Below are 13,950 nucleotides of genomic sequence, written 5' to 3' on the forward strand. Positions count from 1 at the left end.
GACATCGGTTTCTAAAGTAAAAAATAAAATAAAAACTCAACGTCATTTTAATTAATTGTAAAGTTTTTTTTTTTGTGAAGAATTAATTGTAAAGTTTGAGAGAGTGAGTTACTCGATGTCAATTTGACAAAAAGAGAAAAATAAGTAGGCATGCTTTCAAAATTCAACTCATTTATGGCCTTTTTGTTGAAATCGACACCATCAAACAAATATCTCAATTGTAAAAACAAAGATAATGATAAACTTCTATTTTTAAAAGACAACATTGTTGATAATATTTTGTACAATTTTTATATGCCGACCTACCTTAAACCATTTATCAAGATAATCCACCATATAACGTGTCTATCCATAATCTATTAGACCAATCTCTTCAAAAAGATAAACCCTCTTTTCCCCCTTTACCCGGTTGAAAATATGAGTGGACAACATAGATATACTATACTCTTAAATTTACAAATTATTTTCTATGAAATATAGTATGTTATTATAGATATTATTACAGATACTATGTCTATTAAATTATATATTAATGTATATAAGTATATAATATATAACCTATGTCGATTTACATTCAGCAAAATGATCAGATCCTATCTTAAATTCGAAATAAATCATGTGATCACGACTAACTTATCATCCCTAAGGTTTTTCTTGTTAAAATATTATTACAGCTGGTGAAATGAAATCACTTTGTGAACATATATATATATATATATATATATATATATATATATATATACACATATATATACATTCGACCGAATATACATTATACTTTGAAGTTTCAACCGATACAGACAGGTTTCTTTTTTTCTTTTTCTTTTTTGACGAAATCGTAGATTAGCTAGAATGGAGTTGTTCACCAAAAATATTATGCAACAATTATACTATTTTGTGTTCGCTATTTTCATAATTCTTAAATGACCCATACAATTAAAAAATCAATATTTTTGTCTCTTCAATGCGTAGCAAATGAACAAATATTACTGCCTTTGTCCATATATAGTTTATGTAATCAATTTCGTCCCTATACGTAATACCTTGTTGCTTTAAATGTTCGTTTTTTTTAGACGTATTAGAATGCAGAAATTATTTAATAGATTAATGTTTCCATTTCGTGTAATTCTTTTTTCAATTAAAAATTGATCCTGTTGGAACTATGATGATTTGTCTCAGGGTTGAAATTTGTTGCATAGAGAGAGGAGTTTGTCATTCTTCCACCGCGGTCCGCTGTGGGTTCTTTTTCATTGGAAGGGGATTGTGTACTTGCACGTGCTCTGACTTTCAAGTGAATGAAAGATTAAGGGGAGTGAAACAATTATATGGGCAAAGAGTGAGGTATCTCTGACCCTATGCTAGCTATGCTTTGTATTTCTAGGGAATATGTAAAATTTTGGTTGTCAAGTCTTCACCTAAACAGATGTCATCGGGGAAACTTGTAATAATTTGGCGAGGAATTCAACATTGGATTTGGACTGGACAGTCCAGATTGATAGGTTCGGACCTCTATCCAGTGGGATTTAAGACGTATCAATAACATGGACTCACTCTTCATCAGGTCTCGGTTGGACTTGGATCGAATACAGATTAAGACTTGCTTAGTCTAAAACAAAATTAAAGTCAGTTGATTTAATCTTTGTTCATACAATATTAAATTTAAATAAAGATTTATGACGTTTAGTTGAAAAAATAATAGATGTGAGACCTTTATATCAAGTAAAAGTTTTATATTCGGGAGGCTTAAAACGATTACTTTGCTAGCCTTACTGTTAAGTCGATCCTCAAATAAACCTCACTCTTAAGTAAGTCTTCATCGCCAATCATTATGATTATTGCCTTAAAAATTTTTAAAATTACTCTCAAAATAAAACTTATCAAGTGATTTTTGAATTTGTATTGTGTAAAGCAATCCTAAAAATAATTTTATGAACATTTTAACAAACAAATATACAAAAGTAAAAGCAAACTAAGCTCACAGAATTTATCCTTTCTTTGATCTAGTATACAAGTGAATATAAATGTTTCCGTTTGTTAGAAGCATATCTATAAGAATGGACGAGCTTAAGCTTAATCTAGAAATGTTTATATTTTAAGTGTGAGTAAAGTGTCTTAGGTTAAATAAAATAATAATATTATGTAACATATAAATAAGAGATCTTATCTTATTTTATATATCTAACGTCTTAGAATTAAGGTCTTAGAATTAAGTCAAAATACGATAAGATATGACCTGTAACTCATTTATGTGATTGTTCTTAACTTAATATTACCAATATATCTAGACCTCATGAGTCATAGCCCAACAATTTTATCGCATGCTTATCCAGCAAATTATGGAGTTATGAATGAGAATTTGTAGGATAACTAATTCAATCAATATACAACTAAGTCAAGGAAGAGAAACGGATAAAAAACGAAAAGACAAAGCAAAAGAAATGCAATGTATCAAAGTACATTGCATGGACACCTCTTTGTGTATTCTATACATAATAAATAAAAAATATACAATATTCTATATATCGTGATCTAGAATTTTCATGTCACCCAAAACCAAAAGGGCACGGATATTGTTGAATTGAGAGCTTGTAATCGAATTACACATAGCCAAAACATTAGGCCCCAATGAATTAACAAACTGCCACATACCCTCTTTTGCATGTTACTCTCAAATGCTACCTAGCCACATACCCCCCTTACCATCCCTTATTCCCATCCTTGTCACCATTTTATTTTCTCTTTCTCAACTCACACTCTTCTTCCTCCTATATAATAACCCTCTCTTCCCTTCTTTCCATTCACAACATCTCGACACATTACACTCTCTCTTAACATTTCATTTCCACACCCCCGTGTCATTTTTCATACTCTTATTGTTTGCACCCCCATTTCACAATGACTACTATTTGTGCTGAACAACACCAACAACACAAGTTTCATTCTTCCTACCAACCTCTCTCTCCCAAAAAATCCCTTAGAGACATCGACATCCCTCCAAGAAAGCTCCTCACCCGCCGCAACACCACCGCCGCCGTCGACATCTTCTCCGACGACACCATCCTTCAAAAGTTCCTCCCACACAATGACTCTGACTCAGACTCTGATGATCCTTACTCATCAGATCATTTCCGAATGTATGAATTCAAAGTCCGCCGGTGCACTCGTAGCCGGAGCCATGACTGGACTGACTGTCCATTCGCTCACCCCGGTGAAAAAGCTCGCCGCCGTGATCCACGGCGGTTTCATTACTCAGGGACAGTTTGCCCTGAGTATCGCCGCGGTGGCTGTAACCGTGGCGATACTTGTGAATTTGCTCATGGTGTTTTTGAATGCTGGCTTCATCCTGCTAGATACAGAACTGAAGCATGCAAAGATGGTAAAAACTGTAAGAGAAAAGTTTGTTTCTTTGCACACACTCCTCGTCAATTAAGAATCCTTCCTGTTACATCATCATCTTCAAATGAACATTTTTCATGCAACAAGAAAAATAACAAGCTTTTGAATAACCATGTTGCTTCAAAATCAAACAATTGTTGTTTGTTTTGTCACTGTGGCGCTAATGGTAATGGTAATGGTAATGGTGCTAATAATTCTCCAACTTCAACACTTTTTGGTATGTCTCATTTTTCTTCGCCTCCGGCATCACCACCTATGTCTCCGATGAAGCCACGTAACGGTGTTCCATCGCTCTCACGCTATGGTTCTTCGATTAATAGTAACAATCTTCGTTATAGAGACATGCTTATTGATCTTTTGGGTTCTTTTGAAGGGATGAATTTCAATGACGGTTCATCTTCTTCTTCTTCACCAGTTTCTACTGCTAAAGCACTTCAGATACAAAACATGGGTTATCTTGAATCTCTTGATGTTCCTGAGGAACAGAATCAGCAACAGTTTATTGTTTCACCTTCTTCTTCTTTTGATCATCAACAACATTTCAATATTCTTTCACAATCTATTCATCAGAATTTGACACCAAGTTTCAATGATGTTGACAATAACATCATTAACAACAATATGAACATGTTTTTGGGAAACAGCGACAATATTAATAAGGTTGTTGGTGGTGGTGACGTTAATGGTCTGTCTTGTCCTGCCCCTGATCTCGGATGGGTGAATGAATTGCTGATGTAGAAGAGTGTTGAATTTTGAAGATGGTGCCAAAATGGTGATTATGAGATTTTCAGTGGAGTGAAGTGTAAATATTGAAAGATTAAGCTATATCACATATTTATCCCTGCAATCGTCAAGAAGAAAAATAAGCATATTTATTTAATCCTGCAGGTTTATGTAATTGTTTTATTTTATGTTAATTTTTGTTGTATTGTTTTCAAATTAGTCAATAATTTGCTTTCTGAATTTGTACTTTGTATTATGTAACTTATGCATTTGGATTTCATTTTGATTTTATGTATTAAAGGGAATATTTTGGAGTGCTGATACACATACCACCATAGGTGGCATACCACTCCTACACCCACATAAAAAAATGACATGTGGTATAGTGGGCCCCACACTCCACTAATTGTCCCTCTCTTCTCTTTTCCTTCATCCCTCTTTTCTCTTTTCCTTTTCCATCGATCTCTCTCACTTCTCCCTGTCTCACCACCACACTTCTCTTAACCACCACCACTCCCTCTTTCTTTCTCGTCTGCCACCACCATAACGGCCACCATCATCGAATCCTCTCCTGCAGGACTCTCTCCTGTTCCATTCTGTGTTCATCCTGATCTTTCTCTCAGATCTAATGTATTGTACTACCGCGTTAACCTCCGCTCCCAATCGAAGATGTTTACAAAACTTCCTAATTTTCTCTTTTTCTTTCATCGATTCATCCATCGATCGCTAACCCTAATTCGTTTGCAGAATTTTCATCATCATGGCTAAGAGTTCCTTCAAATTGGAACACCCTCTTGGTTCGTTCTTTTCACCATTTTTCTCTCCTTTTTTCTTTGTTGCCAATTTTTGTTTTTTTAGGTTATATTGGATGATACAATTTATCGATTTTATGTTTTTGTTATTTGGATTTGAAATTCATGTGATCGGAGAAATATTAGACATTTTATTTTGTTAATTTTTTGATTTGTAATTTGAAAAATTGGGTCTTTTCCATTATGATCGTTATGTGAATTTTGTTCATTAAAGTTGAAAATTTGGGTAAAAAAACATTTGTTATTAATCTGATTTTTGTCTGTCCAAGAGAAAAACAGCAGAAGAAGAATGAGTAATCGGTTATTTTGGTTCGTAAATGTGTGACGCCCCGTCGTCATAGTCCTTGATTGTATATATATTACAAATACATCTCGAAGCGTCTCTTTTGTTAAATTGTTGGTAATTTTATGGACCAAATTGACTAACAAAAGACACATTCGACGCCTAAACTAAATAACGAAAAGAACGGTAAATCAGAGAATAAAAAACACATTTAGCTATGTTTTTGTAATTTTGATACAGACATTGTAACAGTGCCTCGCACATTGGGGGATGATTGTTTACTTGCAAAAGAAGACGAAGTTTTGCAAAATTAGGTGCAAATTGTTGTGCTGATTTTTTTTTGTCTCTATTTAGTTTAGTTGTAAGCAATGAATTAAGGTATATTGCTTGAATGAATATATACTATTTTGTATTGCTTTTTCAGTTCTGCTAGTTTGGTTTATCTGATTTGATTCTTGTCAATGAGAGTTTGTTGTTGATGTCTGAATTATAGCATCTTTTCTTCTTTCAGCAGAACAAAGAGGAAAATCAAAGCAAAACCAAAAAAAGTATTTGTCTCCTTTATTTTCTTGTTTATCGATTTTTTTTCTCGTAGAATCTTGTTTATCGATTTTCTTTCAATAATTTATATATTTTTAAATTTTTAGATAATTGGAAATTTAGGTATTTCGACACTCAAAATGAGGTTAAGAAGGCGTGTCCAGTTTGTCGAGGAACTTGTTCATGTAAAGATTGCCGAGCATGTCAGTGTAAAGACCGTGAAAGTAAGGTTTGATATCAAAGATCGAAACTCTTATGTTAGGATAGTTTTTTTTTCTTTAGCGGCACTTATTGACACTTCAATTTTATCTTGTTTTGTAACAGGATTGTTTGGCTGGTACAAGCAGAGTTGATAGGATATTGCATTTTCATTATTTGGTCTGTATGCTCCTTCTGGTAATAAAACAAATAAGCGAAGACCAGCATGCAGAGCTAGAAACAGAAGCGAAAAATAAAGGTAGTAATTATCGTTCTTCTAATTTGACAGTTTCTGAGTAAATTTTGTTTATTAGATACAAATATCTTATATGATTTTATGTTTGACAGGGGAAAGTATTTGTGATATTCTCATCAAGCAAATCGAATTTGACTGCAATGAGAAAATTGACTGGTAATCTTTTTTCTGCTACTGTTATGAATTTTGATTTTTTTTCTTGTGCTCCTTGCTAACATAATAAGTATTTATGCAACACTTGTATCAGCAACTACTGCAGAACACCTATTCTGAATCTTCACATAAGCTGCCTTAACTGTTCCTACAGTCTATGCTTAAGATGTTGTCAGACATTAAGTCAAGGAAGCCCCTTTGAGCATATAAATGCTTAAGATATCACTTATACTCACTTATAATTGATAATATCTCTTGTGCTGAAATTTTAAAAGAGCAACACTCTCATGGTTTGCCTTGTATGTGGTTATCAAAAGTATTCTCTACGTGAACAATTTTAGTCATAATAAATTTGTAATGCTTGTTTGTTTATTGTTGTTAGTTACTTAGATATGCATGACATGACAATAGTTGTCTTTTTCTTGTAGTAGTTGTAGTAGAAAACAAGATTATTAATTGCTGGAGTGCTTGAAAGTGCATGAGAATAGAAGACAATTGTTTTCGGCGAATGCTTCTAAGGATTCTGCAAATCCTTTCATATGTCAACGTCCGTTAGCTACAAAGACAGCTGCTAGTACTTCTAGTGCCCCTGCACCTCCATGGGCTAGTGGGTAAGTTATGTTCTTTTTCATCTGTTGATTGTTTCATCTGTTGATTGTATTGTTAGAGGCTTTAGTTAAGCATATAGGATAACTTGAATCAATTTAATTTATTGTGTCATGCTTGATTAAATTATCAAGGGCATAGCTTTTGTTCCAAGAAACAAGAGATTGTTTATCAAATAGAATCTCACATACCTTTTGTCTATTTGTTCTCTTTTGGTTGTGTTTGCAGTATGACTCAATTTTCAAGAATATTGTCACAGCTAACCATTGTACTGGTGTTAATTTTATACTACGAATTTTGTTTTTGTTTGAAGTTATAAGGTTTTAAATAAAGAGGGAAGAGAAGAGATACAATTAAGATTTTGATTTATTATTGTGGTTTGTATGATTAAGATTCTGTGAAAGATAGTTTAACATATAAGATAAAAAAACTAATCCTATGAGATAATCTAACATACTCTAAAGATAATATCAAGATGTTAAAGACGTTTTCAATTTTCATATATTCTAATAGTTTTTATCCCTTTGTTGCGTTAATATTATGAGATTGCCTTTCACAAGTATAAGTTCACAGCCTTTAATGAGTTAATTAATTTACTTAATTTAACTTATGGAACTCAATTGCTTGCATAGTTACAAGTAAATCTATCAAACAGTCTGGCTAGTTCAGACATTGTTTTGTTGGCCTATCTTGGCCTGGCCCAACAAAACTGTTCCATTGACAAAACTTCACCAGCATGGAGAAATTGGTTGTTTAAATAGACTTGCTCAAAATACATGTAAAAAGGAGGCTGGTTCATTTTATCCATTTTTCTTAGTTATACTGGCATTTTAATTTGTTTCTGGCTGGGTTGAATTATATCTTCAACTGTAATTATATATATTTATTTTGTTTTTTCCACGGCCTTCCACATTCCACATGAAGCAGGTGGATGGAGAGAGTCAACCGTTGTTGCAGCAGCAGCAGGTAGTTCCATTGCAGGACAGTTACATGCAAAGCAGAGCTGAAGCTCTTCAAAATGTTGAGTCCACTATTCATGAGCTCAGCAACATCTTTAATCAACTAGCAACACTTGTCTCCCATCAAGGGGAGGTTGCCATAAGGTTTTCTATTTGTCCCACTTGGAGGTGAAAAAGAAGTCTTAGCTCATAAGTAAGTTTGAGTCTATTCTCTGATGAAGATCTACAATATTGCTGTAGCTTGGGAATTCTACAATATAATACCAAGCAAAGGTTCGGGTATCCACATGATGAAGATCATCAAATGGATCAGATGATGAAGATCACCAAGCATCAACCGTGTTCACTCGAATAAAAGACAAGTCAAGAAATCGTGTCAAGAGCGGGGTTCTTGGAACACCGTGGGTGAAGAGTGATACGAGGAAGAATAAAAATAGTGTAGTGGCGTAATCAAAATTTAATGTAAATTTTTTTTTTTATGCTCTTTTAAGCTTGTAATGTACTATTCCTTCTTTTACTAACTTTCTTGAACAATACTATAGTATGGTACTCACTAAGCTTGTAATGTACTATTCCTTCTAATCGCACTATGTATGGTTTTATGGTTCTTAAGATAGATATTGACAGAGTATGAATATGAATATGTTTTGTGTGACCACATTTTTACAAATACGTGACCACTATTTTTTTCATAAATTAGAACTTGTCCGTCTTTAGGCGTGATAAACTTGCCGATTGTAAAACATGTTATTTATGGTTGGAAATGCTTTTAGTGCAGTGATCAAATGAGATCATGCGTTCGATTCGCCTAAAACGATATTATTTACACCTAGGAAAGAAAAACTAGTTAAATATATGGTCTGTATGACCACATTTTTACATATGCGTGACCACTATTTTTTCATAAATTAGAATTTGTCTGTCCTTAGGCGTCATAAACTTGCCGATTGTAAAACAAGTTATTTATGGTTGGAAATACTTTTAGTGCAGTGATCAAATGAGATCATGCGTTCGATTCGCCTAAAACGAAATTATTTACATCTGGGAAATATAAACTAGCCAAATATATGGTCTATATGACCACATTTTTACAAATACGTGACCACTATTTTTTCATAAATTGGAACTTGTCCGTCTTTAGGCGTGATAAACTCGCCGATTGTAAAATAAGTTATTTATTGTTGGAATTGCTTTTAGTGCAGTGATCAAATTAGATTGTGTGTTTGATTCGCATAAAACAAGATTATTTATACCTGGTAAATATAAACTAGCCAAATATATGGTATGTGTGACCACATTTTTTAATATGCGTGACCACTATTTTTTCATAAATTAGAACTTGTCCGTCTTTAGGTGTGATAAACTCGCCGATTGTAAAATAAGTTATTTATTGTTGGAATTGCTTTTAGTGTAGTGATCAAATTAGATTATGTGTTTGATTCGCATAAAACAAGATTATTCATACATGGGAAATATAAACCAGCCAAATATATGTTTTGTGTAACCACATATTTTAAGGTGCGTGACCACTATTTTTTCAGAAATTAGAACTTGTCCGTCTTTAGGCGTGATAAACTTGCAGATTGTAAAAGAAGTTATTTATCGTTTGAAAGACTTTTAATGTAGTGGTCAAATGTAAGGATTTTTCAAAAATTTGATAGAGTTGGAAAACTAACCAAATTTTAAATCTGTTTAACCACTTTTTATCAAAGGAGTAACTGCAATTTTTGAGTGTCAAAATTATCATTGATTGTAACAGATGGATATCATTTCACCTCTCAGTCATGCTCATCAATAGAGATTCACTAATGTGCCCGAATGTACTCCTTCCACAAAAATCACGTGGAGAAATAGACAAGAAGTAAAAATGGGAATGTAAATAAATAGTGGTGACAGATTTGATAAAACATGGTTATATCAAACTCAATTTTGGTTAGTTTTCACAAAAACCTGTCAAATATGGAAAATAGTTCACCTCTTCCCATTTTAACATGGTAATTTTAGTTGTTACAATGTGAACATCTATCCAGCATTCATCATATTCACCCTATGCCAAAATAAAATTATCAACAAAATATAAACATTGTTGTTGCTTCACGCCTATTACAACAATTGAGTTACACCTAGTACTTCAAATAAATCCAAGAATTGATGCTATTACATATTTTCTACTGTGTTATGCCACGGCTAACTCCGACACATTTTCTAGAACTCCTTTGCCACCAAAAAAACCACGAGCAAGAGGACTATACCAAACTCTCTGTCATCAAAAGCTTTAAATTAGTGAAGCCACATTCAACACAAACTCGCAAGTAATGAAGAGAAAATGGTAATAATAACCAAAGACTATCTTCATTGACTAATAAATTGAAAGGTAAAAATAGATAGTTTGTCATAGCAAAGTTCAGAGAAAAAACATGGCTATAAAATCATTCATTAATGCAAATTTAATCACAAATTCTAAACATTGAAATTGAATATTAATACCTTCAATTCAAAAACAAAAGCCACCATCATGATCAACAACAACAGCTACGAATGAATATTACAAGTATCCTGGCACAAGTCGTCACAATGTACAATGCGTCTGCACAAATAGAGCAACACAACGAACATTCACACACCAAAGCAGGAACAACCGATGCCAAAACATAACCTCACAAACAATGCTAGGACTACAACCAAATAAATCATCAAAAGATCTATAACTCAAAGAAAAAAAACTGTTATCACAAAAAAAAAAAGTAGACACCTTAAAACACAGACTCCGCCCAAACTAAAAACAAGCAAAACATAAGATTACCAAGCTGACAAGTTGCAACAGAATAATTATCATCAAAGCCTTGAAACATTCCCATCCATAAGTAATTTACCTCACACTACAACACAAACACCCCTCGTCGTTGCTTCACTAGGAAAGTACACATGTTTCAGACCCACTGTTGTCATATTACTAGTTGTTGGTTCTCTTCAACCTCGTCGAGCATGCTTCACTAAGAATACATGAATAAACTTACACATGTTAAACCCTAACAAATATCACACATGTCAACCCCACATTCTGTCGGTGATGACAATAACCTCTAAGATATAACCAAACATATTAACATAGTGCTTTAATGTGTCTCTACTAGTTTCCCAAGCCAATCCTCCGACAAAAGTCTTAGTATAAGTTGTGTCACCAACATGTTTGGGAACAATGTTTAGACAAATCATCATATTCCTTTTCATTTTGTTAGAATTATTTGTCCATATTTTACCAAACTATAAAAAGTTCCAAATATATCATAAACAAAACCACAAAAAAATTCAATCATAAAAGTAGTAAATTAAATTAACAGATAAAATTGTTCAAAAGCAAGATTAAAACCAACATTATTTCCAACAATTCCAGCATGTTTCTTACTTTCATGATACTAACCTTAGAATAAATCAACATTATTTGATGACAAACACAAACCCATTAATTTGATGAAAAACTAGAACACCTTAAATCAACATTATTTTTCAACAATTTCCTCAAATTCAACATGAACAAAGTTATTTTAAACAAAAATACGAACACCCAATCAAGAAAAGATGCATAATTGGAAGGAGAAAGAAAAATTGAAAAGCACATGAACAAAAGATGCAAAAGGGAGGAGAAAGACTGAACCTGAGTTAGTTTTTCCTACGTTCTAGAGAAAGAGAGAGGAGGACCAACGGCCGGCCATCAAAGAGAGGGGTGGGGCGAAGGGCAAGGATGCGGCGGCGGCCAGTGGTGGTGGTAGGTGAGTGAGAGGCAGAGTGAGAGGGAGAAGAAAGGGAGATCTAAGAGAAAGAAGAGGGTGAGAAAGAGAAAGTTGTGTGAAATTTCAAAAATGCCCATGCCACATAAGAGGTGTATGGAAGAGTGGTATGGAGAAGGGTGTTCACCAATCTTTTTCCTAAAATAAGGCATGTAAAAATATTGAGATTTGTCACTGAAACAAATTAGTGACTAGAATGTAAAAATACCATCAATTATCCAGAGTTGAAAGAAAAAAAAAAAGATCATAATAGTCCTTAGAGACAGATGTGTTCAATGCTCAGGAGAGCTGTTGTGGGCTACTACTGAGAACGGGCAAAGCAAATGCATCAAATGTATGGGAATTGTTCTTTGGCTCCCTCGTTTTTGCTCAAACCTACTCCATTAATCGGAATATACATTCCGATGGCACATACCTATCGGTTTTTACTCAAAATCTATTGAAGCTATTTTTGGATCGACATTTCTTACGGGTTGAGTAATTTGAGGGGCCATACAACAATATGTAAACAGAAATGATAAACAAACACATAATTTTTGACACAAATACAACACCAGTGGCATTTTCGTAATTCTAATGAAAATTAAAGGACAAAATTGTAATTCTGCCTCTCAGTCATACTCTCCCTCTCTTCTCTCTGTCACGTTCTCTTCTCCCTGATCTAGTTTCAGTGAAGGCAGATGAGAGGAGTTTGATCCCGGTGGTCAAACGACGTGGAAAGGATGATGATGGAGGTGGACGTTGTTGCAAGGGGCGGCGACGGCGGTGGTCAGATCTGAGAGCTACATAGAAGAAGGAGGAGGATGTGGCCGGTGGGTTAGAGATAGATCTGAGAATAAGGTTGATGGGCGGTGGTGCTGTGAGCGGAGGTCGGAGAGGATCTGGTGGTGGTGATTGGAGACGGTGGTGAACGTACGTCGGAGAAGAATGCTTAGGTGGTGGTGGCGTTGGAGATCTGAGTGGATCGGAGAATTAGAGGGATGATGGTGGTGGCGCGAACTGAGAAGACTGATGGTGGTGATCGCCGGTGTAGATGGCCAGCACGGTGGTTGGATGCTTGGTGGGAGATACGAGAAAAAGGAGGCAATGGGGGGAGAGAGAGAGAAAGAGGGAAAAAAACATAAATAATACAGTATTCGTATACGGTGTCTATCTTGTGTTTGAAAATTTGTGTTCAGTTATCAAAGCTCTTTTACATATTTTGAGGTTGGATTATGTTTTTTGAAGGGAACATTATTAATTTTGTTGACCCAACAGCCACCGTCGTAAATGCAGCCTCTGAGACATTAGAGGAATCCATACTCTTTTACACACGAATATTCCCTTACATGAATGATATTTTATGGCATGGAAAATGCAAACAAGTGTCTTGAGACATTGGTTAAAAAGCAAATAGGTGCAAATCATTTTTTCTTGAGTACTCACATTTTTATTGAGTGAAATGACCTACACTTTGAAAATAGAATATACTAACACTAATATTATATGGGTATTGTTAACTTGTGCCCTTAGGGCACATGTTAAGAACTCCAAAAGAAGAAATATTCTATAAAATTTTGTGCATTGAATTCATTAAAAAGTTAAAGATTAAATGAAATGCACACATTCCAATATATTATTTTTATATTTGATTCCTTAACTTGTGCCTTAAGGGCACAAGTTAAGGCACAAGTTAACATTTCCCATATTATATAGGCCAAAGAACCTATTTGAGTTTGACAAAAATATCGGATTAGTTGTTAATTTAATGCACTTATTTGAAGTTTTTTAAGTTTTTTTTGGTTACAATGCTAAATGGAAGAAACAAAAAAAGCTAACTACTCCCGGAGGAACAAAGTGCCAACATAATCGCTTCTGAGAAGATTAATAAGATCAACAGGGGGCGACTCATGAAGAAGAAGATCAACATCAGAAGAAACTCCAAGCTTTGTCATGAAGTCTACACATTGGTTACCCTCTCTTAGAGTGTGAGAAACCGTCACATTGATTTGATTGAGCAAATGTTTTATGTCTTGGATAAGGACAACATATATATGGTACCTCTCAATGGGGCCATTAATAAGATTAATGCAAACAAGAGAATCAGAATAGCAAGCAAACTCCGCATAACCCAAATCCTTAGCCATGATTATACCATGATAGATAGCAGAAAGTTCGGCCAACAAGATATCATCTGTGTTTGGAATAAAACCAGAGAAGCCTGCAATGAATAGACCAGAGTCGTTTCGAAGAACAA

At 34.2% G+C, this 13,950-nt stretch overlaps 1 protein-coding gene, 1 long non-coding RNA gene and 1 pseudogene across 18 annotated transcripts; 1 reads left to right on the top strand and 2 right to left on the bottom strand.

Moving 5' to 3' along the window:
- The first annotated feature begins 2,800 nt into the window (after positions 1-2,800).
- LOC146950542 (zinc finger CCCH domain-containing protein 2 pseudogene) lies at positions 2,801-8,581 on the top strand (annotated as a pseudogene). 15 transcript variants are annotated; one of them, XR_015027566.1, is made up of 7 exons: positions 2,801-4,916; positions 5,726-5,762; positions 5,862-5,983; positions 6,079-6,211; positions 6,301-6,364; positions 6,790-6,972; positions 7,895-8,581. The product of XR_015027566.1 is annotated as a zinc finger CCCH domain-containing protein 2 pseudogene, transcript variant X3 (transcript). The 15 variants fall into 15 exon arrangements; XR_015027573.1 differs by having other exon boundaries at positions 5,862-5,978; positions 6,793-6,972; XR_015027564.1 differs by having other exon boundaries at positions 5,878-5,983.
- Positions 8,582-9,884: 1,303 nt separating this feature from the next.
- On the bottom strand, positions 9,885-12,960 carry LOC146950543 (uncharacterized). Of its 2 annotated transcripts, none has more exons than XR_015027580.1 (3): positions 11,582-12,960; positions 10,414-10,513; positions 9,885-10,186 (listed from the first exon to the last, which is right to left on the bottom strand). It is a non-coding gene; the product is annotated as an uncharacterized LOC146950543 (long non-coding RNA). The 2 variants fall into 2 exon arrangements; XR_015027581.1 differs by lacking the exon at positions 11,582-12,960 and adding an exon at positions 10,800-11,358.
- Positions 12,961-13,531: 571 nt separating this feature from the next.
- On the bottom strand, positions 13,532-13,840 carry LOC146950544 (uncharacterized). Its single transcript, XM_085748648.1, has one exon. The coding sequence runs from the start codon at positions 13,838-13,840 to the stop codon at positions 13,532-13,534; it is 309 nt and encodes a 102-aa protein (XP_085604774.1).
- Between the last annotated feature and the right edge of the window lie 110 nt (positions 13,841-13,950).

Source organism: Medicago sativa, chromosome 2, assembly GCF_051527215.1.
Source record: "Medicago sativa cultivar Bolivia chromosome 2, Bolivia_mono, whole genome shotgun sequence".
Lineage (NCBI taxonomy): Eukaryota > Viridiplantae > Streptophyta > Magnoliopsida > Fabales > Fabaceae > Medicago > Medicago sativa.